The 26,959-nt window shown below is 39.2% G+C and overlaps 1 protein-coding gene across 4 annotated transcripts in view; it reads right to left on the reverse strand.

Moving 5' to 3' along the window:
• RUNX2 (RUNX family transcription factor 2) overlaps nucleotides 1-26,959 on the reverse strand; it is a gene marked incomplete at both ends in the record, with an annotated part of 210,434 nt that overhangs the window by 22,047 nt on the left and 161,428 nt on the right. For all 4 annotated transcript variants that reach the window (XM_084227833.1, XM_084227834.1, XM_084227836.1 and 1 more), the window contains one exon: nucleotides 10,553-10,714. In XM_084227833.1, the coding sequence (XP_084083959.1) occupies nucleotides 10,553-10,714 (162 nt within the window). The remainder of the gene's footprint in view (nucleotides 1-10,552; nucleotides 10,715-26,959) is intronic.

Here is a 26,959-nt window from a genome sequence, read left to right on the forward strand (position 1 = left end):
GGGGACCTTAGACTTGCTTCAGATGAAGTCAACTTTAACACTGACCCAATTTAACAATACATGACTTCCTGTTCGTTTTTTAAGAAAACAAGTAAAAAAGAAGTATGAAAATGACTTTGAACTGTTTGAAATAAAATGCTGTCCAACAATCACTTTAAAAAATTTAAAGTGCTATCATAGAGGATTTTAATTATAAAAAAAGTCTTTTAACTTGCTCAGTTACCTCATTCAAGTATATCTTTCTAAGTTTCCCCTTAACAAACCAAAAAGCTAACTTAAAAAAAACCATGCATTTTCCTTACTTTTCCTACTAGCACTGATGAATTAATATCGCCTGAGAAATCAATGCTTAATATGCAGCAAAATAACAATGAGACATGGGGCTTTCAGTGGTTCTGTTTTTCTTGAAGAAAAAAAAAAAAAAGCATTACCCTGGATAATATTTATTAATATCCCAAATAAGATACCTGTTCAAAAGATTTACATGTATATTGACTATAAATGTAATGAATACAGGAATACATGCAAATATGTGTGTGTTTATATGTTACAGCATGGAGCTAACAGTATTACTTCACTTTGAAAGAGATAGCAGAAGATTCTATAATATCATCATATACTAGGGCCATATTTGTCTATATGGATATAAAATTAGTAAATGGCAATGGTCATTACCTTCTAAAGAGCCCCACTTCTAGATCTACTAGCCAATTCCTAATGACAGTGATAGCACAGCACACTACTGGGTAGACTTTTCAGCTGCGTGCAAGTACTTCCTACGAGCATCTGCATGCACAGCACGAAACTAGAAGTTACAGAAAGAGAGAGAGCAAAGAATTAGGAGGCCAGTCCTTGGCCTAAGGGGAGTTTTCAATCTAGCAAAAGTTATGAAGAGATAGCAAAGAATAAGGTAGCCAGGCCCTTTAGCCCAGTGGAGCTTTCAACCTAGCAAGGAAAAGACAAGATCTTATTTATATTTTCTTGTCACATCTTAAACATTATGAAACCACACATGTCAACAAGTATAATTCTTTTAAGTTGATAATGTAGTTAGAGCAATTCAAAGTACTATGTGAACAGAATGGAATTTTTTTAATTTCCTAAAGGAGCAGGCTTAGAGTTGGTTATGGGTGTGAATTAATGGAATGGAGGGCAGTGATCTCCTTTCCTAAAATCCTGAGTCTTTCCTGCATATTCTAGAACCTACATGGGCTACTATCACAATGTGACTGTATCGTAGCTGCATGATATTGGCTCCTAAATAAAACTGGAAGCTTCCTGAAGTCAAGGAGCAAGTATTCTCTTTCATTTTTACTCCACAAACATGCTAAGCTCACTTGAATAAGTGGAATGAACTGAAGAAAGACCTCTGTGTAGGGCATGTAAGAGGTTACTAATACATTGGATGACATTACTAAAATCCAAGTTTGTGACAGGCAAAAACTATTACCTAAATTAAGTAAGATGAAATATGACAGAACCATAAAAAAAAATTAACTCTGAAAGTAAAAAATGGGAGGTAGGGCAGCTTGCAGAAAGAGGCAAAGATGAGAAAACAGTGCAATAGTGTTACCAGAAGAACTGTGACTCCGGTCAGCCGACACCAACAGAGGCCAAGAACAAAAGAAGGAGTTTGATTCTGGGGCCAGACTTTACAAGGGACACTGACAAGCTGTATTGACCCCAGAGACCACTGTCCAGGAAGTGAGATGACATGAAAACCTCTAATACAGCAAGGACTAAAGGCAAGGGAGGGAGAGAATTCGGCTCAAAGAAGATAAGACTGAGAGAAACATCGCTGTCAAAACCAGATCTTTTGCTTGATTTTAGCAGAAGTTTTGTTTCAGTTTACAACAGAGTTAATATAACTTCTATCATTTTCTCAGAAAAGACTCTGACACTTTATTACTTGACAGCTATAATTTATGTCAGACTCTAAATGAGAAATCAAAAATTCTATTTGATCATTTGGTTTCAAGCTGGACCTAAAGTATGTTTTGGCATTATTACTAACTGTTAGCAGCAAGTTCTGGAAACAGATGCAGTCTTGATATGTGTTCTAAATATGAAACACATTGCAAAAAGACTCAGAGATAAAAATATATACTGCTTATGCACACTCTTACTGTGCTATTTCCTGTCCTTATCAGCAATAAATGTTTCTCTTGTTTTGCCCTTTCTTTGTTGCTCCAGGTGAACAAAATCTCCTTTCTTCATTTTCCCTTTATTCTTTCCCTTTTTTTCCCTAGGTGCCTATCTTCCTTTTTTTTTTTTTCCTATTTTCTTTCCACTAATACTGGTCCATTAAACATTTGCTGAGAACCTACTATGTGGTAAAAACTGTGCTAGGCAATATAGTCTCAAGATAAGTAAGATATAACTGCTGTCCTTGAGCAATTTACCTCCTAGAAAAGGCATGTAATCCAATTATCCTAAAGGAAAATATGTACACATCAGAGGTGCATCCAAAGCACAGAGATGAGAAATGGATTCGTACAGATGAGAGGATGATTCTCTGATGTTTGGGAAAAGGATATCAAAAGGGGTATCGTGGGGTCACACCGGTGGAAGCACAGCAGTGGGCCCATATGCAGTGTAAAAACAGCGCAACTTTGGGATGTGCGATTCTTCAGAGTAGCACACTTTACCTAGAAGAGGTGACTACTTGGAGAAGCAGCTAAGTAGCCACATAATTGGGACTTATTTTCAGCTGGGTTTGCTCTGTACTTGAATTGATATGAATGACCATCTAAAGGTAAATGTCCTAGAGTGTATCTGTAAGCAAAACCAAAGAAAAATATTTTAAATTGCAAAATGGACCAAAGGAGATGGAAAATCATAATTCGGACCATTAGGTGACAAGTGCCGTGACTGGGGAAGTGTTTTCCCGGGAATGCATGAGTTGCTTTCTTATTAGAAATATCACTGACAGAGCCAGTGACAAAAGCAAATGGAGTAGTAGAATTCCTAGATCCAAGAAGACCAAACTTGCTTTTAAAAAAAAGGTATATTATTGAATTAAGGATTTATATATATCCTTACAAAGGTATATAATTCAGTGAGAAAAAGAAGTGAGTTATGAAGCCATGAAAAGGTGTAGAGGAACCTTAAAAGCACCTTGCTTAGTGAAAGAATCCAGTCTGACAAGGAACTATATGATATTCTGGAGAAAGCAAAACTACTGAGACTGGAAAAAAGATGAGTGCTTTCCAGGTGTTGGGGCAGATGATGAAACGTACGTAAATGGATCACAGGGAATTTTTAGGACAATAAACCTATCCTATATGATCTGTGACAGTGAATACATGATATCAGACATTAGGAAAACCCCACAGAAGTGTACCACACTGACCTTGAACCCTAATGTAAACTGCACTTTAGTTTATAATGATGCAGTAATATTGGTTCAGTAATTGTAATGAACGTAACACAAATGCAAGATGTTCATAATAGGAGAAAAGCATTGGGGGAAAGACAAGAATTCTGTGCTTCCTGCTCAATTTTTCTGCAAACCGAAAATTCTAAAAAGTAAAGTATCAATTTAAAAACAAATACATAAATCAGTATGTTTTTACTCTTTCCAAGCTAATGACAAAACTTAGTTTTTCTGCTAGCATGTATCAAGTAAATTAAGTTTTCTTTGCTAAAAGCTCCAAGAACAACAAATTCCTGGAAATACCCCATCTTACTCTCACGTAGATGGGCGATTTTGACTACTTCGCTCACACCAATGCACAATAAATTAACCACCAATGCACAATAAATTAACTAACATATCTGAGAATAGTACAAAGAATTTCTAATGACCATGAAACTAAAACTCTAGTTTCCTCAGTTACATTGCATCTGGGACCCAGTGAACCACAGAAGCCACTTTTCATTAGAAAATTAACCTGAAACACTTTGAGTAAAGTGAGGTTCAAGGTCCCAAGAAGGAGACTGCAGCAAATCTTTTGACAAACCTTCCAACCATGTCTTTGCTATCCCTGCATGAGCACCTTCACGTGTGCACGTGTATCAGAAATAAATCCTCACAAAAGAACTGACAAGAACCATGTTTAAATCAGAGTCAGACCACGCAGGCATACAGGTTTCATTCTGAGCTCTGGCACCTCAGTGTAGCTACAAGTAAGAGAAACTGGTCATACAACCAAATTTAGTCAACTCTGTAAGCTGAGGCAACTGTCTCCCCACTGCCTAGTAGGAATGGGAATGGCTTCTTTGGTTCTGAGCATCAGGACCTCAAAAGATAGAGTAAACTGAAGTCCAGGCAAACCCTGAACCTGTATCCTGGCTGTAAGATAAAAACATCATCTGAGTCTCCATGGTGGCGCAAGGGGTTAAGCACAGCACTGTGAAGCTATCCGCAGCCTCTGCAGCATGAGTTCGATTCCCGGTCCCCCAGGGAGCTACCCACATAGTGTAGCAGACCTCTCCTGTCTCGCGCGCTGCTCCCCTCAGCAGTGTATTTCAGACAATCTGCCTGTTCTTCTCCACACTCTGTCTCTGATGAATCCTCTCACACACACACCCCCACCCCCCCGCGGCACCTCTGGCCTATTCTTGTATGCATAAATAAATAAATCTTTAAAAAAAAAAAAATCATCTGCTCCTGTCAGGAGATGGGCTCTCATTAGAGAAAGCAAGATGAATTTCAACTCACAGAATGCAAAAATAGCCCAACCAATCACAGTCAATATAATAGAGAAGAATATTGAACATTCAATTGGTAGCAAAGCACTTGCCTTAGTTTAGGGTCCATTAAATTTAATAACTTCCCCCTCTGTGGCTTTAAACAGAGAACTTCTTCAAAATAACAGTGGCTCCTATTAAACTTAATGACTTGCCCGTGGCTGCTGTGGCAGAGGTGTGTCTACCAAACAGGTGGCTCTTAATAGAAGAGTAGTTCTATAGTAAAAAGTACATGTTCTAGTGTTTTATTATAGTTGCTTTAACTTTCTGGTTTATTAGTATTCATTGCTGGAGTTTTCCTTTTAACCTCTCTGAAGGCGTCACTCCCTCCTGTGAGTTAAGAGTAACCTTGCTAAAATAATGTTCACATATACTTGGCACATTACTGGAGCTGCTGGTTTCAAAACTTGACTCAGGGGACTTGCTGGACGCTTGGTCGTAAGGGACATTTAAAGATGAGCTGCCTCAAATACCTCTGGGTTTAAAATTACATGAAACAGTCCTCCTGATAGACCTTAAGTGGTCAAATGTGGTTTTTCTGCAGGCAATTTCTAGATTTTTGTGGTAATATCAAAATAATACTTAGTAACTCTATTTGTTAGACTAATGCCTAACGTTTGGAAATGTTATAATTTAGCAACTAAGAGTCATAAAAATGGAAATGTCTTTAAGACCTGTGCAGTTGACTAAGTGGAATTTTTTGATATTTCAAAGTTTTTAAAGATGATATTTGAGACTATTTGCTTAAACAGAAAAAAAAGCTTCAAAAAGATTTAGTTTTTTTAATAATGTCTTATGTAAAAAAAAAAAATCCTACAAATGCAGTGAAAAATCATCCACACAACCTGTAGTGGCCTTGCTCCAGAATAACCAAGGCAGCCAGCCAGCTTCTGCCCTTGTGTCTCTGATTCAAATGCCCGAAGTCTCTAAGAGACCTTCAGAAAGCATGAGAAAGGTCCATGGGCACAGGGACCAAGACCACGGAAAGGTGCCTGTGTACATCCCTCACGCCTAGTGTATGCTGAAAGGTGGACAGACGGCAGGTGAAGCTCCTCCCCTCCATAGGCGGACAGGGCTATTCCAGTATCTCCTTCAGGAGACAAACAATAGCTCACACTCTGACCCATTAGTCAAAGAATCAGAATCAATAAACAGTTGTGTTTCTTTTCAGAGTAGAATAATTACTAAAGGTATATTTTTGAAGGCAGTAATTATTTCCGTAGCATTTTGTAATTTAATTACAAAATAATTATAATCTTTGTGTCAAGACTCAAAAGTGCTTTGAACATCAAAAATGCCATGGGTGATAATATTATGACAATGATAAAAATACCCACTTGTTTGGGTTGTTGTGAGGTGTGCTGGTCCTTGCCTTGCCACACCTTGCTCTTGAACAGAATCAATGAAAAAGAACTTTGGCTACCTCTGTTTATTGAGCAGTCTTTTAGGACCATAAGATGAAATGAGATAATGTACAAATTCACTCATGGAGTGGGGGTGCTATTAAATACAGATGATTATAGGATAAGGCCATGCATATCATAAGTAGAGTAGGGGAGGAGCAACAACTCCTACAGGGCCTCTTCTGTACTGGAACATCATGAGACTGGCTTCTTAAAATAGTGTTTGAGTTTTATAATTCACCTAAATATGAATTAAGCTTGTTACAGTAAGGTGGACCCTATTAGTCAACTGTACAACAATAATACATTGTTCAGTCATAAGCCCGTAACTGTTGCTCTTGTTCTTGTTAGAGTATTTAAAACTACTCAAAGTTGAGGATATTTCCTGAGTGTTTATTTTTTTTTTAAAGATTTATTTATTTGTTTGTTTGTTTATACAAGCACTGGGTACAGTCAGAAGTGCGGGAGGGTGAGAGAATTCACCAGAGACAGAGCGGGGAACAGAGCAGGCAGAAGGACTGAAGTACACTGCTGAGGGGAGCAGCGGGCGGCAGGAGAGGTCTGCGCACCATGTGGGACCCTCCTCTGGTGGCCGGGGAGCAGCCGGGGATTGAACCGGCGCCGCAGAGGCTGTGGGCAGCTTCGCAACCCATTGCACTCAACCGCTGCGCCACCGGGGAGGCCCCTATTTCCTGAGTGTTTAGATGGCACCTATGAATATCAAGACATCTACTTCTGTAGCTTTCTCTGAAGCAAAGTGGGGATTGTGGGCTACAGATATTTATCATTTTTGTTTTATTTTATCTCCACCCTGCTCCCATAAAGGATTTGAGAAAGAGACTGTAGGAACTAAACAATGTAATATCACTATCATAATTCATTAAGTTCAGGCATTTGTAGTCAGACTTGAAATATCACTCGAAGGAAAGGATACCCAAAAACAAGGAAGTTGGATTAATCTGGAGGTCTTGAAATAGGACAAAATCATGGTCTTTTCTTGGGATGGTTTTTAAGGATGTCATGGAATGTTTTTAGGAACAGTTCCTTCTGAAGGATCTTTCTGGTTGCTTTTATCCCCATGACCCCGTTGGAAAAGAACATTTTCAAACCTAGTTATATATAATTTAACATTTTCTATTTTCCAACATTATAATTGAATAGTTATTTTCAATTTTTCGGCTTATTGGCTTGTTGTGAGTGGCTCACAATTGCTTTTAGCTTTATAAATATTCATTATAAATCCACAGAATAATAACAACAACAACATGTACTGAGGACTTCTATGCACTAGGCACAGTGTTAAGTACTTTATGTCATATGAGTATTAACTTATTGAAATATTTCAAGGGTTTTTTTATTCTAAATGTTTGTGGTAATCCATTTTGTAAAGCAAATAGTCCATTTACAAGTTTAGATTTTTATTTACTTGACTCCTTTAAGCCAGGGCTTGCTGGCTTAATTCAAATTATATATGCATATACAATTTTTGCAAAAAAAAGTTAGCTTCATAAGATCAGCAACAATCTATTTAGCATATGGTGTAGGCCAACCCTGTCTGAGCACTTTACATAAAGTATCTCATTTAATCTTCATGGTGATCCTAAGCGATAAATCTTGTATCACTATTTGGTGAGTAATAAAACTTAAGTTTCAGAGAAGTAAGAAACTTGCCTGATAGGTATATGAACTAGGATTCAAACTGGGGTCTGAACAGCCAACTCTACTGTACAAGAGAAATTTTATTCTTTCTCACCTAAGAGCACAAGAGAATACTTTGTATATCCCTTTGTACAGGGAGATGATAACTGATGTACCTATACAAAAACATGAACTATCTGGAAAGCATCTCAAAAAGTGACCATAAAACTACTTAGAGGTGGAGATGAAGGTGACTATTTCAGCTCTCCAAGTTACAGAGGATGGCATCATTTGGCACAGAGCATGACGAGGACTAGAAACATAAGCATGGACTCAATCCAGAGGGTTTGAGTCACTGAAGCACAAACAGATAAAGACCATCATGATTAAGTCTCACTTGTAGGGTGTCCCCATGTCCTGGGCCTCAGAAATGGCTTCAGATATTGGGAGGAATAGTAATGACAGAAACGAGGCAACTGGCACCTCAGAACCTATGGGTTAAGCTCCTCTCTGAGGAGATTCCTAGGCGTGACCAGGCCACAGGCAAATAAACATGCTGCTGTCTCCAGACGACAGTCCTCCAGTCCTCCAGACAGCACTCTGGAGTGTGAGCACAGCCCCACACCCCAGCACAAGGCACAAGGTCAGGTAAATCAGGGTTCCTCCAGTTCCTTGACAGTTCACATCTAGTTCTTTCTTCCTGTTTCCTTACATGATGACAAGATGGATTTTCTGTTCTGTTCACTTCAATGTTTACACAGAACCTCCCACCCTGGCACCACATTACTGTGCCAGTAACAACTCATACAACTGTTGGAGGCGGGAGGAAAAAACTAGACTAAACTCAGTGTTAAACTAGTTTAAAGCAGAGGCTCATTCTTACATTTGGCCTCAGATCAATATATGGCTGGACAATTAGCCAATTTCTGTTCCAACGATCTCCTCTGTGAGTAATCAGCAACAAATAGGCTAAAATATCCCGTCAGTTCTATAGTTACACATATAAATGACGAACATTAATGATTTTCCATCTATGCAGCATTTAAGAGCTGAGTTCAATGGCTTTCCCATTGAATTCATATACAAATACACCTCAGTAAGAAAATGCTGTAGATAAGAAGTGTCTCAAAAGCTATAATCAACCCCTGAGGTTTTTTCCTGTATATACTGCCAAAGGACAAAGAATAAAATCTGCTTCAGCCACAGAGGGTTGGACAAATGGAAGCCCCAGAGGACCCTAAACAGAAGCAAGTTTGCACAGATCTATCCTGGCAAAGTATTATTTTGGCCTTATGTAAAACAAAACAGACTCAGTACAAAATACAGAAGGAAAGACCAGAACTAACTCAACAACACCCACACCCACATCATTAACCCCTGTACTTTACTCATCCTTTCCTGCATCTTTAATTGAGGTTTGCCTAAAGGAGGTAGTAATTCCAGTCAAGGGATATGATAAGTAAAATTTTATGGTTTGCACAATTCCCCCAATAAATACCATGTGATTCATAAAAATACTGATAGCAGTCATAATGAAAAGTAACATGGTTTGTCAAAGAATTTTGCAATTCTCCCTCTCCCCCCCTCCTTTCCCTACTCACCCCTATGGGAGTCCATCTGCTGCAGAAAATGTGAAGGCACTAGGACCAGAGAGCCCTTTCCTGCTATTTGCTTGAGAAACAAAGCCTTCCCTCCTCCCAAGTTGAAAGAAATAAAGGAGTCTGAACTAATCAAAACCTGCAAGCCTGCTGGTGGAGCTTCAGCTTGTCAGTGATGCAACTCAGCGGAGTGAGTAACGGCTTCGAGCTTTGCAGAAAATGAGAGAGGGAGAGAAACAGAGACAGAAACACAAAGAGAGAAAGAAAGGCATTAACCTGGCCAGGAGTCAAACAGGTGCATGGGGCCCGAACGCTGAGAAGAGTGTCTGACCCAGGATCCACCTGGGTATGCCTCTGTGGGTCCACTTCACCTACAGGGCAATGCCCGAGTCTACATGTTGGAGCTGCACTGAGATTTTTTTTTTTTTTCTTATTCATAGCACCCATATGGCTAACCAAGAGCCTTTAACTTTTCTCTACTTGCCCATCTGAAGATTTCATGGACACTCTCTTGTTCCCCATGATGAATTCCCATTACAGAAAAGGGCAGCCTGGTGGTTTACCACACACACTCCCACTATGAGCCACAAATTTTTGTGGGGCCTTTGGAACAGTCGAAGTGTGAGATCTGGGGCCGCTACACGAGTGGTGCACTGGAGAATTCACAAGAAGGCTGCCTTGCTCCAAGTTGATCCCTCAAGAGGCCACACAAGGCCTTGTAAAAGGCCTCAGTGCACTTTAAATGACGAGTTTCTGATAAGGATCTTAAGTCTGCAGGTGCTCTCACTGGGAAATAACTAGTTTGAACTCCTGGGATTTCGAAGCCTATAGATGGAGGACTGAGCCGTGAATCTGTATTTGCTTTAGAGGCAGATGTTAGGAAAAGAAAGGAATGCAAGCAGAGGAAGGCCTGGCATAAGACCCTCAGGAGAAGGCCCTTGTTATGAGACAGTGCCCACCCAAAGGGATACAATTCACCAGAACTAAATATGGGTGGCATTAAATATTGAAAATTATGCCATCTCTGGTGGATTTTCAATCTCTGGACTTAAAATGTTCGAGGATTTGATAAACCCCATAATTCAGAAGACCTGGTTTGCCTACTGCCCACGTGCCTCTAATGGAGTTACTGTGAGCCAAGATAAGACAGCCTTAGTCCATGCTGCATCCCCAGCCCCACCCCTGCATGGGGTGGGTTTTCAGTTAAAGTATGGTCTTTACCTGAAATGCGCCTGGGCACATCGGTTATGGCAGGCAGCCCGGTGCCCCGTGTGGAGGACAGTGGGGTGGTGGAGTGGATAGACGGGGACGTCATCTGGCTCAGGTAGGAGGGGTAAGACTGGTCATAGGACCACGGCGGGGAAGACTGTGCCTGCCTGGGATCTGAGAAAAAGAACAAAAATCTTTAGTAAACACGCTGCTGTGGCCTGGAAACATGCAACCCAAAATTTAGAACACAGAAAGCAGAGGGAGAAAAAAATGAGGATGCATAGGGGCTGTTTATTCCCACAACCCCACCCTTTTTCGGGCCCTATATAGCTCAAAGCTTTCTAGACTTTGAGTCGAAACGAAAGCAACAAAATGGATCATGCATAAGGACGACATGTCTCTATCTCACATAAACATTTCTATTTGGAAAGTCTAACAGTCATTTAGAAAACAGTCTGCTTCAGTTATCTTCACAACATTGAATTACGCTTTATTTGTTTTCTGTATTGTCTAATATTACTTCAATGACATGTAATACTTTAAGTGAGAAAAAATTTTTGAACAATTAACTCGATTAAAGAACATGTGAACTGCCTTTTTTTTAGACATGCATTTTGGTTTTGAAGGTGCGTGATTTCGGCATGGTTCACTTTCTGCCTCAGTAGGTCAATAAGTGAGCACTTTCTAGCAAGGGGATCTGAAGGCTGGGGGGAAAGATGAAAAAAGAGGGGACAGCACTCAAGAAGAACAGGAAGAAGGGGAGCTGCTTATATTATCATGCTAAAACTAACTCAGAAAATAACCTTTAAGAAAAAAAAAACTTAATTTCAAAGTTAACTACCATTAAGAACTGAAAAGCTTCATTACCAGACTGTTTCAACATTAAGCATGTGCGTTTCCTACACTAAGAAAATGACCCAAGACAGAACAGGGCATTGTCTTCAACCCTCGTGGAATCTGTTTTAAAAAATGTCACTTATTTGGAACATGACCTGGTGCTGCCTACAGTTGCTATAATAATAAAAATAATGAGGAGTCAACAGGTTAGGGCTAACTGCCGAGCATTAACAATATCTTCTGATAGATCTCTATGGAGTTTCTTGGAGGCATAAACCTAAAGTCAAGCAGATTTATCAAAAGAGTTTCAGTCTACGTAAGGAAAAAAAAAGTAAATTTGCTATATGTTTCCAGGGTGGAAAAATGTGCCTCTTCAACTGTTTGAATCTTACTTGAGGGCTAACCAAACAGAATCATAAACAAATTTAACATATATTTTATGCTAATTTTAAAAGTTTTTTGATAATTTTTAAAAATCTGATATATCAAGTTTTTATGAGCTCTGTAAGTCAGAATACCAATGGAATTTGGAATCTACAGCATTAGGTTCAGGTTCTGACACTTCAATTTTCTAGCTATGTGATCCTGGGTTAAGTACACAGCCAAGCTAAACCTATTTCCTCATCTGTAAAAGGAGATAGTAATACCTGAATCACAGGAAGGTGAGAATTATATGAAAAAAACTATGATGAGAGGACTAGCACAGAAAGCACTCATTAAGTATTAATTTTTGTCTTTAAAGAAAATAAAACTCTTGGGGACACATGGATCACTCCATGGTTAAAACACATCTAAACTGGAGTGGATACGTTTGGAATGGGTTTATCAGCTATCAATCTCTGAAAATGAAATGATGAAAAGCTGACTTTTCAAAAGCTATTAATGTATTTGAACAGTCAATCCATGTTTAGCCTTAAAAATAAAAATGAACATAAGAAGACACAGATTTTTCTACAATGATTCCTCTTTTAGAGACTCAGTTTTTCTATACACTCAAAGCAATTCAGTTTCAGCTATTCTTGTTTATTTGTTCAATTCAGAGACTATTTAAAGACTGTCTAAATAGGACATACCTTCTTGAGTAAAAATAATTAAGTACATCTGGGTATTTATCCAATGTTTACTGTATCAGTAGATAATATAGAAAAAAATCATCAAATTCAATTTTAAGGAATTTTAAGGAACCTGAGTTTGCAACTTGAGTAAAAATATAGTATTATATAAATAGTTAGCATAAACTTTTTCTTCAGAATTCTGAAAGATACTTTATCATTAAAGTAATGAACTTCTGTACTTGAAAATGTCCCAGGCAGAGATTGTATAAATTGGCAACATTTCAAATTCAAGTGAGTGGTCCTTGTTAAATATCTAGTATAGACATACTTCCTTATTTTGCCCCATTAATGTAATTCACTATTCAGAGAAGTAGTAAATGATCTTCAGATGGAAAAAGATGCACTCCTTACAGCACTGGAAAACAACTCATAAAGGCAAGTCCTTTTCTCAAAGTTTTCAATACACACAAAGAAGCATATAGCTAAATAAGCTGGACACACAGGATTCAAATTCAGATGTGAATTCTAATCTAACTTCACAGATGATTTTCTGAGCAAGTAGTTTAATTTGTGTGCCCTTCCCTCTACTTTAACATGCTACCACTATATCATTGTTAGTATTATATTATTGGTACTACTTTATTATTACTATATGATCGGACTCCCTGCCTGCAAGTGGGGAAAAAAACAAAGAAATGTAAAAAGTGACTAAAAGTATTAAAGTTAAACTGTATCACAGAGGAATTAGGGAATTAATCTTGGATATAAGAGACAGCCTTGCAGTTCTTGTGCAGGGAAGCAGTCCAGTCCCGAGGGCTTTCTAATAAGAGGATCTGCATTGGAGTCCCAGCTCTGCTATTCATAAGCTGGATTACCTCAGTGTGTCAGCTCATTCTCTGAATCTAGTTTCCTCATCTGGAAAACTAGGCTGCACAACACACAAAGTGAATATTACAAAGTGGTCATGCTGCTGGCTGGGCTGACAAGCCCCGACTTGACTCAGAGCTCCCCAGGGTGCTGAGCAATCACTTAAGCTTTGGGGGCCTCAAGAGTTTGCCCGTAAAATGGGAATAATAATACTTATTAGAGTTGTGAGCATGAGAGGAGCTAGGCCTTATCTGATAAGTTTTCTGGCACTCTTAGTTCATAGTAAGGATATAATAAATAGAAGCGAGTATTGTTATCTGTAAAATGAGTAAAGTAATAACCACTGTCATTTTTGCTTACAAAATTAGATAAGTAAAAACATTTTGATAACTATGAAGTTCTATATTAAAACTATTGTTATTCTTTAAAAGCTCACTGGTGAAAGCCCTGCTACGTGGCATGATGTGTGTTTCTCAATGTTCCTCAACTTTAATCTCCTCATCTGTAAAATGGGGATGATGATACTATCTCAGAAAGTTTAAGAACTAAATAATATGCAGGGAGTAGCACATCATCACTGGTCCAAAAAAATTAAAAACCTGAATAATCTACAATGGGTAGGTTGTCTAATATCCTTCTTGACGATTTCCAAGATCAGCCTCAGCACAATTTAGTATGAAGTCTGGCACATTGTAGGTGTTCAATAAACAACACTGAAGGACCCCCGCCTCCTCGGGTTGAATGACTAATGGGATTTTACAATGAATGGTAATTAGTCAATCTCTAACTTTCCCTTAGGCTATAAAAGAAGTTCTATCAGTGAGGTTTTAGTTTCTATATAAACTTGCTGACTACCAGAATATACAGTAGAACAATCTATTACAGAAGAGTTTTGCTTTTAGTGCAGGCCTTTCCTGAAGATATCCAAAATTAGGGAAAATAACTTCTCACTGCCTCCAAACAAGAGGAAAAGATCTTTTTGTTTTTTTAGTCAGAGGACAGCTGCAGTCGGCTTGTCTCTTTCAAGGTCAGCATCCTAAGATTCTAGGATAATGACCTACTTAAGGAGAGAAACTAAAGAAAAATAAAGCACAAGAACTGCCACATGGGGTTCCCTAGATCGAGTATAAGTTATTTTAAAAGGGCAGAGCAATCTTAAAAAGAATAGTAATGGTCTCCAGAGACCAAGCTCCTCTCTAGTAGCCTGTGAATGAGCCACACCTGTCCTGCCACCACCGTTTCTGGCCAGCAAGATGTTTTTACAAACCTATAGCTATATGACATAACTTATACCTCTGAAACTTCAAGTTTCCTAATCTGTATAATGGGGATAAATAAGACCTCCTTCATAAAGTTGTTCTGCAGATTAAATGAGATAATATGGTTAAGAGCACATATAGAAAGAAACCAGCAAACGTTTGCCACAGTTAATAATCTTTGTCTACACTGACTCTTCATTGATATTTGTTTCTGGCCTGTAATCTCTTATTCTAGCACAGGACAACATTTAGAAAGTTTCCCGTAGTTTCTAAGTCCACAAGTTAGAGAATGTATCTGTGTTAGTTGTGCCAACACTCTACTCGCATTGAACCTTAATCACATTCCTTCTTAGTTGGTTTTTCCAGACAAGAAATCCTAATCTTTTCAATGCATTTTCTAGCATTGTACACTTCCAGTGGTTAAAAATGGCTATAAAACATCTTGACCTCCTAAATGCTCAATCACCAAGAAAATATAATCCTATCATAAATATGATTACAGCATGTTTTCTTTGTTGTGGACAATTAATGCTTACAGTAGAAAAAAAGTCACCTTAACTTGATCTTATGAAAGATTTCTGAACTCAACTTCCTGAAGAAACCTGAGACTTCTGAGATTCACTCTTAACTTGGATGAGTCAGAGCAGGTGACAGATGTTTTTCAGGCACCATCAGTCAATCCCAAGGTTACTAAGAGGGAAGACGGCAGGGCCTAGCTCAGAGACAAACCTACTCATTAACAATTAAAAAACAAGATGCTGTCTCCATTTCAACCTCAGGTCCCCCAGAGTAAGTATAACTCACTCCTTCATATCACCTCATCCACAGTTACATTGAATGAGCTGTGCTCCAGCATCTATAAAGAGAAGTACCTTGTCCTACCATTCCAACGTAAGTAAGTCTATCCTTAACTTCTGTGCCTCAGAGGATAGAGATGCTTAGTCTTGAGATAACGTCCTGAGTGATGTGCAATGACCTATGAGCACCCACGGCATTTTCAGAAGGTAGCAATTCTACTTCACAAAATGTTCAGAAGAAATAAAATCTTCTGTTGCAGTTTAAATATTTGTATGGTATTTTAAACACTATAATTCATTATTTTTGTATGGGAATCTTCAGGAACAGTATCAATTTTTTATTATTGTAAGTTAGAAAGTCAAGTTATTAGCATACGTTTCTATGTAGATATGACCATCAGAAACAAATTCTTTCTTTGGTGTTTTGTTTCTGTTTTTTTGTAATGTGGACAGTCTTTAGTGCTCAGGAAAGCTGAAATATGACTCCTCCACTATTTCTCCCCAAACTTGTCTCCTGCCACCTAAAAAAAAAAGAATTTTAGAGGAAAGTTGTGAACAAATTTGAATCACCCTCCTAGGGTGATTCAGCTTAGGTTATCTGGAGATTGGTTGCATCTGCTTTCATTCTGTAAACCCCCTAAACATGAAAGCACAGAAGGCAACATGCCCAGGGGATGCCCAAAAATACCAACATAAACTTGAGAGAGCAAATCAGGTTTTTCCTATATCAAGAGCCTGCTGTACTCAAAAGCAGGATGTGACTAATCAAAATCACTAAATGGGAGAAGAGAGAGAGCAGAAGAGACTCAGGTCAGAGGAGACCGCCTGGAGAAACTGGAGATGAAACCAATGAAAAAGAGCCCCAGTTCTAACCGTGAAAACACACAAAGAACTACCAGCAGGCACTTCTGGTCTGGCTAGTTATTGGATGCCTCAGATCTGCAAGTGCACAGTTCCAGATGAAACTGTGGTTTCCTGTCATTTTTGCTTACAAAATTAGATGAGATAACATAAGTAAAAGCACATTAGTAGACCAGACTTAGTAGACCAAATCTAGCTACTCCAAGTTCAGGTTAAATAAAAAGGAGCCATTCATTTGACAGGAGGCCCTTCTGCATTCATTTCAGCTGAGGCCATCTATCACATACACATGTGTGACCAAAACTGCACAGTGTTACCCCACACACCTTGTATTTTAAGAAGACACCATAAGTCCTGAAGGTTGCATACACCTCCCTCCCCACCTAAGTCAAGGACAAGGCTCTTATCTAGCTGCCTCTTTCTCATCTACAACATACAAATAGTCATTAGTACCATCTTACTAGGGCTTTTTTTTGGAGGGAGGCGCTGCGGGGAGTGCTGTGCCGGTGAAACAGCCATTATCAATTTGCATGGTGATAAATAGTTTCTGTATGCTATGTGGCAGTGACACAGTCTGAGGGGTAAAGGAAAAACAAGACCTTTCTTGCCTTGAAAAAGTTCATAAGCAGCTAGAACAGTAAGAACAGATACAAAATAATTAATTCAAAAATGTTCAAAGCATGTGGTTGTGTTTTTAAAAAACCTCTCAAGATAGAAAGGAATCAGTGTCACAGTCCGCTTTGGAAGTTCTCCCTCTAGGGTGATTCAGCTTAAGTTATTTGGAGATTGTTTGCATCTGCTTTCATTCTGTAAACCCCCTAAACGTGAAAGCACAGAAGGCAACATGCCCAGGGGATGCCCAAAAATGCCAAGTGTGGGAGAAGCGGTCCATCTGCCTTGGGTTGTCTTTACATTGGGCAAAAATGGAAAATAACCACTTATTTAAATTTGTAGATATAAGAAAAGCAAACTCTCTTAAGCTGGACCATAGCTTCTGGTGGTCAATAATTGGTATGGGGAAAAGGAAGGAATGGTCATGAGTTTTCTAAAATGAAAGGTAAGAGTCTTGGGCTCTGTGAATATCCATCCTTTCAAAGGATGGAGAAGCCAAATTTCATGTCTGCATAAATGAACTCTAAACACTTGGGGTCATAATAAGAGAAGAGGGCAGGTGGCTAGAAAAAAAGACATCCTGGGAAAACAAACTGACTGTAGGAAAACACGCACAAGTCTTTTCTTAATGAGTAGGTCTGAGTAGTGGGCAGCAGAGTGGGCAGGGAGCATTAGAACAGCCCAATGAAAGGTATGCATGGAAACTTAGTGGTTGCTATTAGCAGGCCTCCTTTTGTAAACACTTTGGTTAAACATGTGTGAGTGTGAAGAACAGTCTGCTTTCCTAAGAATCACTCTCAACAAGGCACACCATGGACATGGTGCTGAACTTCATGCAGAGATGGGAGGAAACAAGTCAACAGGGGCAAAGCCTGAACCAGCACACAAAAGACTTCTTCCTGTTTGTGCTGCCAGCAGGCGTCTGTGTAATGTGACACGACAGCAGTGATTCCTGCCAAAGCTCAGTGTGTCTACACCAAGCACCTGCTTATCAGGGGAGGAGGGTACAATTAAAGAGCCCCACATTCCCACCCCTTATTATTCTACCTATTTCGCCCACCCCACCCCCCATCAGTACTCAAATCAGACTGTGTTAAAATACAGATATTTCTTGAGAAACTAGACATTCAAAGAAAGCATATGGAGAGTCTGCTGGCTCAACACTATGCTTCTTGATTGCTACAAGGATCAAAGAAAGTCAATAATCTTAACAGAAGCAGATTTACAATTTCCTATCCTAAACAATTTCTGTCATCTTACTGTCTTTTGTAATACAAATATACTCACATTCAGACATACATTAATTCCCATTTCAAAACAAGTTATACTAACTACTAAATTCTGTCTCCTCAAAGACCTCTTCTAATGAGATGACTTTTTTAGAATGAGCTTTCTTACTCACTTCTGGTTCTCTTATCTTACTAGCAAACAAAGTCTTAAAACAAACAGCCCTCTCCAGAAACAAAGTCTTAAAACAAACAGCCCTCTCCAGCTCACTGGAGCTTCCGATAGTAACTGCAGTCGCACACCAGTAATTTACCTTGCAGCTTTCATCAAGAAGATGAAAATGGGTGGGTTATCTCCAATATATTTACCAGCTATAAGATACATGATTCTACCTACTCAGGAAAGTGGGCTCTTCACCCTCTGTCCTTTTCCTAGAGACAACCTCTGCAACAGAAATTACTGAAGTCAAATTGAGCTAACTTGGGTAGCTATGAGGATGTCTACCCTCAAAATTTGGGGTCCTGTCAACAGAGAAAACCCCAAGTGCAGGACTGAGGCCCCTTTTGGTCCCCAGTAGGGTCATTCTCAATCTGTCCAAAGTGGCGACCAGAATCATTTGGCAGAAGGCCATCTCAAGTGATTCATAGCACTTTAGACTGAAATTTGAGAAAAAAGGAGCAAACCGTTTGGATAAAACTGGATGCTACGTAGAACGCAGCAGGCATGACAACAGGTTATGTTATGAAACAAACAACTGAAGAAGGATTTAGTAAATCTTAGCAGAAGACAGCAGGGAAGAAAATGAGAAATGATACATAGAGTCTAAAATGTTATATCCCATCGGAAAATGTTCAAAGAAAAACCAGAAAGAGGTTGAACTGTTAAGACAAGGTAATGAGAAGTGGTTTTTAAATAACTTTTGGCTTGATGGGACTTAGAACTGTCTTACAGAAAAGGAGGGTCTTCTTACTCAAAGAGAAACCCTGATAAACTTGAGATAAACTGCAATGTGCTGGCCAGGGGAAATGACCCTTCACTCAAATCACAGTTCTGAAGTGAGTACAGTAAATTCAGGTTCAAATCAAGGTGATATCAACATCCAGGAGTGAGACGCAGCAATCTGGGGTATTATGGAGGTCTCAAGGCATCGTGACCTTGCCTGTTGTCAGACAGATGATGGTATGTTGCTTCTAAGAATTCTCTTCCAGTTATTCATCCATTCTGCTTTCAAAAAAGATGTCCCTACTCTGGACCTAGGCACTAGGGATATTGATGACATGTAGAGACACACCTAATCCCTATCCTCACCAAGTTTACAGTTTAGTAGGGGAGACTGACATTAATCAACTAATTATGTAATTGTGGTAAGTGCTAACAAGATGACCTCTGCAATACAAGAATTAGTGGATGACTCCAGCCTTGCCTGGGGGTCCAGGAAGGGTTCTCTAATGATGCCATGATTTAGTCAAGAACTGAACTGGCAAGCAGAATACAAAGACAAGTAGGTGGGGCAAAGAGGGCCCTAGGCCAAGCAAACAGTATGTATCAAGTTCCTGGGACAGAGGTAGTTATGGTTGCTTTTTGTTTTTTTTGTTTTGTTTTGTTTTTTAAGAAGCTGAGAAGGCCAATATAATTGGCTTTTGGCAAAAGATTCAAAACATTGTGAGTGAGTGGAGAGGAGGCAGGGAGGGGCCAGGCCAAGCAGAACCTGCTGGACCATGCAGGCCAGAGGTCTTGGCCTTTATCCTAAGAGTAACAGAAAGTCACTGACGTGTTTTTAAGTATGGAGTAACTTAATCAGATATGCATTTTTTTAAATCTCTCTCTGACAGCATCATAATAGAAACAAAAGTCTAATCTAGGACTCAGTACACAGGGAAGTGTGTATGGGGAAAAAGCAGCTGAAATGGACACAAGAATAAAGTCCAGGAGCTGCACTCCAGAAACCAGGAAGCATCTGGAGAATCTAGCTGCCAGACACATAGCATCAGACCACAGGGATGAGGTTTGAGATGCCGCAGGCTGGATCAGGATTGGCTGAGTGACCAAGGTGAGCATGGCAATCCTGGCATGATGGGTCTTGGGCCCACTGCTGTGTTTTGGACAGCTCCACCTCATACAATCCGGTTCAAGGGTAAAGCATGGGCATCTGTACTTTTAATGAGCTCCCCAGGTGATGCTAATACACACCAAAGTTTGAGAGCCATGGGCATAATTTTTACTGATGACAGTTAGAAAGGAAAATTACCAACACTCTTTTGATTTAATCTTCCCTATCAAGCAACATCATCTTCAAGTAGAAGGAGCAGAACAAACATACTTATTAAGGAAATTAAGGTCCAAGACAGGTAAGGAGACAAGGGAAGGAATGCAACTGCTTTAAATGAATCCAAGTTTCTGCCCCAAACTGACAATACTGCAAGAATTTGTGGCAACTAGCAGGCAAAGAACTTCTTGAATGACAGAGCAAGGTCCAAAAAGCTCTCCTTATGTTAAGTAAAATATATATACCTTTAACTCCACTCACTACTAAATCTTAATTCCATTCTCTCGAATTACTTTTCTATATGACTTAAAATACTTCTACATACTTGAATTATGTCTACTTGAAATAATTTAAATTATCTCAAGGTAATGGCTTTAAGATTTACTACATCCAGTAGTTTTACATTCTCTGACCCCTTTTACTATATTCTGGAAATAAATAGCCTTGCTGTTGGTAAAATCTAATTTTCAACTTTTTTTTTTTTTGGCATCTTTGTTGGTGTTGACTTGTTTGCAGTTCACTAAAAACACTTAAGTCACTTTAAAAGACTTTGAACAATAAACTTACATCCTTGGGCTCCAGAGTGACTATCAGAAAGCAGAATGGGTTAGTTACTAAAAAGTTGTTTCCTAGAACACTGAGTAGATAGACAGCACATCCGTAACATTTATTTTGACCCTACCAAGCTCTATGCCTTCTCTCTAATGTGATTTGTAGCTAGTTCAAAGGCAACCAAAAAGTGGTTTATATGGATCATGGTTAGCTTTGAAAGAGGTATGAGGTGGCTACTCAAGGGTAGGTAGGTCTAGCATCTTCACCAAAGTCTTGAAGAATTAGACGGAACCTTTCCAAGTTACAACAAAGTTGTGAGGTAGTCAACATGCTGGAAGAAGAACTATAAATAACCCTACAGGATGGAAAAAGGCAATAAAAATGATATAAGGACCCTGACAAAGAGCACAAGTACAGTGCAGCATTTGGGTCAAAACTGCAAGACAGGATGGGAGGAGCCTGTCCTAAGAGCAGAGTTTTTCATGGATCACAAGTTGCAGTGTGATGGGATGACAAAAAAAAAGTTAATGCAATAGTAGACCCCTAGCACCCTGCTCAGATAGCTAAGGGGCCGTGTTTTCTCAAGCCAGTGTCTGAATGAAGAACTGAAGAAGACAGAGCAAGGCATGCGACCTTGTAAAAAACAGTTGAAGGACCAGCCAAGAGCTCCCATCTACCCTACTTCCCAAGACACTCCTACTTCCCACATGAATTGAAACCTGGATTTCCCCAGATCTTTTCTAATTTTTGAACTTGGATGCTGATCATTCTCCAATGTCACAAGATGAGAAGTTCTACCACCTTTATTTGGCATAACCTATCAATCTCCAGAACATTCTCCCACATTGGTAACTGGTTCAACATCTTTCTTCTTTCCTTAACTTGCACCAAGTCCTAAGAAAAATTGTCATTCTCTGACAATCCACATTGTGGACCAGGGTCGACTCCTGTTCACAAATTGCAATCCCTGCAGGAGATAATCATGTAATTGTGTTGATGGACCCTTCCAGTTATTTTTGTCCTTAGCTAGGTCCTCAATAATGCTCACTCAAAGCCATTTTCTTTTTCCACTATTCATTTTGGTCAACCCATTCTCCTTGTCCCTTCTCTTTTCTCCCTGCCTAAAACCACCCTGTCAAGAGTTCACCTTCTTGGGACACTGATTTCTAATTTTCAGCTCTGAGAGTTTCAGAAATCCCCATGTATCTAAGTTTTCTTATTCACTAAACAAGGTTGATAGATAATACTGACTCTTCTGTTAAATCTATCTTTTAAAGACTATTTAAAACCAACTGTTTTTAAACAGTTAAAAAGGAAGTCCTTATCAAAATAAACACAGCCCTAGAAAGAATCTGATGGTCTTAACTGGGAGTGGTGCCATGTAATTTTATTCCTGGAATACTTTTGCTTGTATTAAAATGGAGTGAAAATACTTTTAAACTGACAATATCTATAATATGTTTTTGTTACTATTAATACTGCATAGTACAACAGAATTTCTGTTTGAATTTCTAGGTGTCCATCCATGATTAAAATTTAAAATACACCACCAACACATTCATTACAGTAAGGTATATACCTGACTTGCCCCTCTTCTGGGTTAGCCCAGGAAGTTGAATATTCCATTGAAAGTTAAGACTTCTATTGTGAAGTCTATTGTGATCTATTGTGATCATTTTGCCCACAGTCCCTTTCAAAAGATAAGAAGGGGTAAGAACAGTCTCTCAGCAACTGGAAAAGGGCAAAAGTATGCATTTGTGTGTATATACTTATACATACATATACATATGTACAAACAAACTAAATATAGAACTAAAAAGAGAAAGATGACACTTTGGAAAAGAATGGAAGAAAATAAAAAAAAAATACTTCCTCTAGAGACGGACTAAAAATAGAAGTGTCCCAGAGAAGGATAAAGTGAAGCATTAAGAAGGCGATGGATTCTTCTGATCACAATTAGATATTAATTCTTCATCTTCTATTTCAAATGGGAGGAAATTACAAAGACAAGTGTTGAAACCAAGACATTTATTTTTCTTGGAACATTGCCCCTCTCTTTTTTCATAAAAGCATTATAAAGCCAGAGCATCCAACTGACAGAAGTCCAGAGGTCATTAAGAAGCTACTCCATGGGTGCTACTGGGAATCTGAGCAATAAAATGACATGTAACTCCCCCCCCCATAGGGTCCTTTATTTGTCGAAGCCAAGTATAAAGTGGACCTGAATTCAGCTCTTCTTCATAAGGTAGCTGTCAGAGCTGAACAGATGTGAAACTGAGTTTTACATGCAGATTTGTGCCATTTTTTAAATAAGAATTATTACTAGCTATCTCCTCTAAAGAGATTTCCTGCTCACAATGTGCATGTTCCTGCAACAGCAAATTTACCTTTCAAACGCTCTCAAAGATGACAGGATAAGACTTTCCCGTAACTGCAGAAGTTAAAACAGAGCAGCACCATAGTAAAAGTAAAGCATTTCCAACAATGTGTCTTTGAGTGTGGTGATATCACTTCCGAAAGATATAGGATGCCTATAGGTAAGTCGAACCACAGTGTACATGGTAAAGCAAGAGATCTCTCGTCAGCCCTGTTCTCCCTCCCACTGATGGCACCTGTGGTCACTCACCCTGCTCACTGACAAGTCCCTGAGCTGCTCCTGAGTTCAGGCTCCCTCACACTTCCAGATACCACCACCCTGCTCCCCACCCATTTCACCTTCCAATTTGTTTTACATTAGAGAGCCCTGTGGTCATTAGGCACTTGAATAGCATGTAACTTGAGACACACACTACTACTCAGCTGTGCTTTCCTATTTCTCAAAGGATTACACTAAAATATTTGAGTGCAAGCACAGTGGATTCAGGCCTAAAACAGCCAAACATATACACGGCCCAAGCCCACTGGCCAACTGGCTGAAATCCACTTAGATTTAAAGGCAGCAGCACTTTTTGCCAAGGGAATCCAGAATCAGACTGAAGTTGGGGGAAAACTATTTCAATACGGTCAAGTACTTGCTGATAAGATTATTATTATTCTACATGATGTCTGGCAAGTAGCTTTTCAAATATTCCTTGAATACATGTTCATATCCTTGTAATTTAATCATTAAAACAACTTCATTGGATTTTAAAGCACAATTTGGTTACTCCTAATGAATCCCTTTTATGAAAATATTGTCTAAGGATCCAAGATAACATTCAATAGAGAGAAAGAATATAAAATTAGTCTTTTAGGAAACATTGACCCCAGTCCTTCACAAGGCGTTATTGGTGGAAGTCAAACACAGAGTGAACCTGAACTCTGCTCTTAGGACACATGTCACTTTGATTATCAGCAACATGTCCAACTTGATGAAGAGGAGGGTGACAGTGTGGCTAAGAATGGAATTCGGTCAATGGCAATAGCTGAAGAGGGCTTCAGCATTCTTATCTTGAAGAATCGATTTCTTCCACCTATAAAGGATGTACTTTTTAAAATTATTTTAATCCTTTCATAAGAACTTTATGAAAACGATTCTGTAAAAATGTAGAGAGCTGCATAAGTCAAAGTTTTTAGGTACTAAAATTAAATGGGAGGAAACAACCAAAGTCAAAGAAAATTTCAGCCTCCCCAACATGTGTGGTGTTAAAGAGCTCCTGTAGCTCTGGCTTTAATTCCTGTATTTAGTAGTTACTTAGTTGTAAGTAGGGCCTTGCGGGAGTTCTTGTGCCTCTCTGCCCCTTCCTCATTTCTCATAATAATGTCACCAATCTCACAGGGCTGTTGTGAGGAGTGGATGTATTAACTTCATTAGAACAATGTCTGGCATGCAAAAGTGGTTCAATAAATGGTAGCTAATAGTATTCAATCAAATAGGTACAAGAAAAACATTAAGGCTAGGAAGACAATGGGTCACACTTTCTGAAGACATCAATGATCAATTTATTCATCACCAAACCAAAGTCACCACACAGTCACCACTACATAAGACCACTGGGATACATAGGGAAATAAAATACTTGCAAGTTCAAAGTCTGATAGAGGAAACAGACGTGTAAACAATTAACTGTCCTCATGTGGAATAGTGGTATGGGAGCCTTAGATCGAGTTTGGGAAGGTTGTTAGGAAGGACCTGACAGAAGTGCCAACATTTTCTGAGTTTTGGAGAAAAAGGAAAAATTCTACTACCATCCTTAATTCTCTCCTAGGCTGAGAACTGCAATAGTTTCTTAATGATAGCCTTACTTCTACCATTGCCTCCTTATCATCTATTCTTCACACAGTATCTAAAGTGAGTTATCAAAAAATATGGGAACCGCATAATGTCATCCTCTTGCTAAACATCCTTCAGTGGCACCCCACTGCAGTCAGAACAAAACCCAAGCACCTCAGGGTCTTCAAGACTCTCCATAATCTAGCCCCAGCCTGCATCCTTTCTCATTCCCCTTCCTGCACTACACGACCAGAGCACTGAGTACGTCACATTCGCAGCTTCCTGATAGTGTGTATGAGTTTTCCACCTTCTGAAATGCTGTTCTTCACCTATCTTCAAAGATCTTCAGAAAGCCTTTTCCTGACTCTCCAACCAAAGTGATCACTCCCTAGATTGCTGTCACATTACCTTATTTCATTTTCTCAATGCACTTCTTACTATTTGAAATAATCTAGCATGTGTGGCTATTTGCCTATTTATGGACTATATCCATCACTAAAATGTAAGCTCCTTATGAGCAGGAAACATGTCTATCTTGTTGATTTACATTAGTACCTGGCTAATGGTGCCACAATAAATATTTTTGAATGAATAACTTCCACCTAAAGTTCAGAGGAATGTCCTAATCCACCAAACCCAAGGACTGAGTCAGTATTTTTTAAGGTACAGTTCACCTACCCAGAGAATATTAAGTTTAAAACAGTGATTATATTGACCGGTGTCTCCCAACATGGTATCCCTATTCTACTCCACGTTCTGAATCAAGAGACTAGGTGTTTGTCAAGGACTAGGTGTTTCTTGGCACCCAGAGACAAGCACCAGATGTCTGAAAGATAAAAAAAAAAAAAAAAAGGTACAGAGGAAGCAACTTCCTCAGGAAGCCGTGGGGAGGCCCTGGCTACTGAGGCAGAACGACAGTCATTAAATACTGCAACAGAGACTTTCAGACCAGTGCTCAATAGTCAGTCCATCAGATGGCTCTACCATGGGAATTGTGAGACACACTAGCAGACGCTCACATGCAACACTAAATGCTTAGGACTTCCTCTATTGAGAATTACTAATTTCACTTCGCTTTTCTGAGAATCTGACTTGTCTTTCATGCTGGCAAGTGAGAAATAGTAGTGACTATAGACCATGATCATTATCTACCATTTGGGGTAAGATCTTGAGATAGCAAGAGAGCCAAGCCCACGAGAGGTAGCTGGGCCTGTTCAGTTAAAAATATCTTGATCCAAAGGATTACAGGAACTGTGTCATAAATGTGGCAAGTTGCAAAGGACATACAAAATCCATTAGAGTTAGGTAAGGCTTATCAGTAGAATTTAAATTTAGTCATGCAGTTATGTAGATTTTAAGCTAGACAAGCACTAAATGGTTAATGATAAAAGTGTTATATTGTAATGTGATTTCTGGCATTAATGTTTCTCACCAGAGAACAACGGCACCCTGGGAATTAGGGGAAAAAAGGAAAAACAGGGCCTCCAGGGTGGCACAGCGGGTTGAGCACAGCACTGTGAAGCTGTCCACAGCCTCTGCAGTGCGGGCTTGATTCCCGGCCTGCCAGGGAGATACCCACATGGTGCAGCAGACCTCTCCTGTCTCGCTCGCTGCTCCCCTCAGCTGTGTATTTCAGTACGTCTGCCTGTTCTGCTACCCACTCTGAATCTGGTGAATCCTCTCACCCTCCCGTGCCTCTGGCCTTTACTCCAGTGCTTGTATAAATAAATAGAATCTTAAAAAAAAAAGTCATCATAAAAATTTTTTAAAAATAAAGAAAAAACAGCTACTACTATCATGGAGAGATATTCTGACCTTTTTTGCACAAATTGCTTCTCATCTAAATATTCATTCATTCAATATTAATGAAATGCTACCACTGTGCTACGTACAA

This window comes from Talpa europaea (genome assembly GCF_964194135.1).
Source record: "Talpa europaea genome assembly, chromosome: 2".
NCBI lineage: Eukaryota > Metazoa > Chordata > Mammalia > Eulipotyphla > Talpidae > Talpa > Talpa europaea.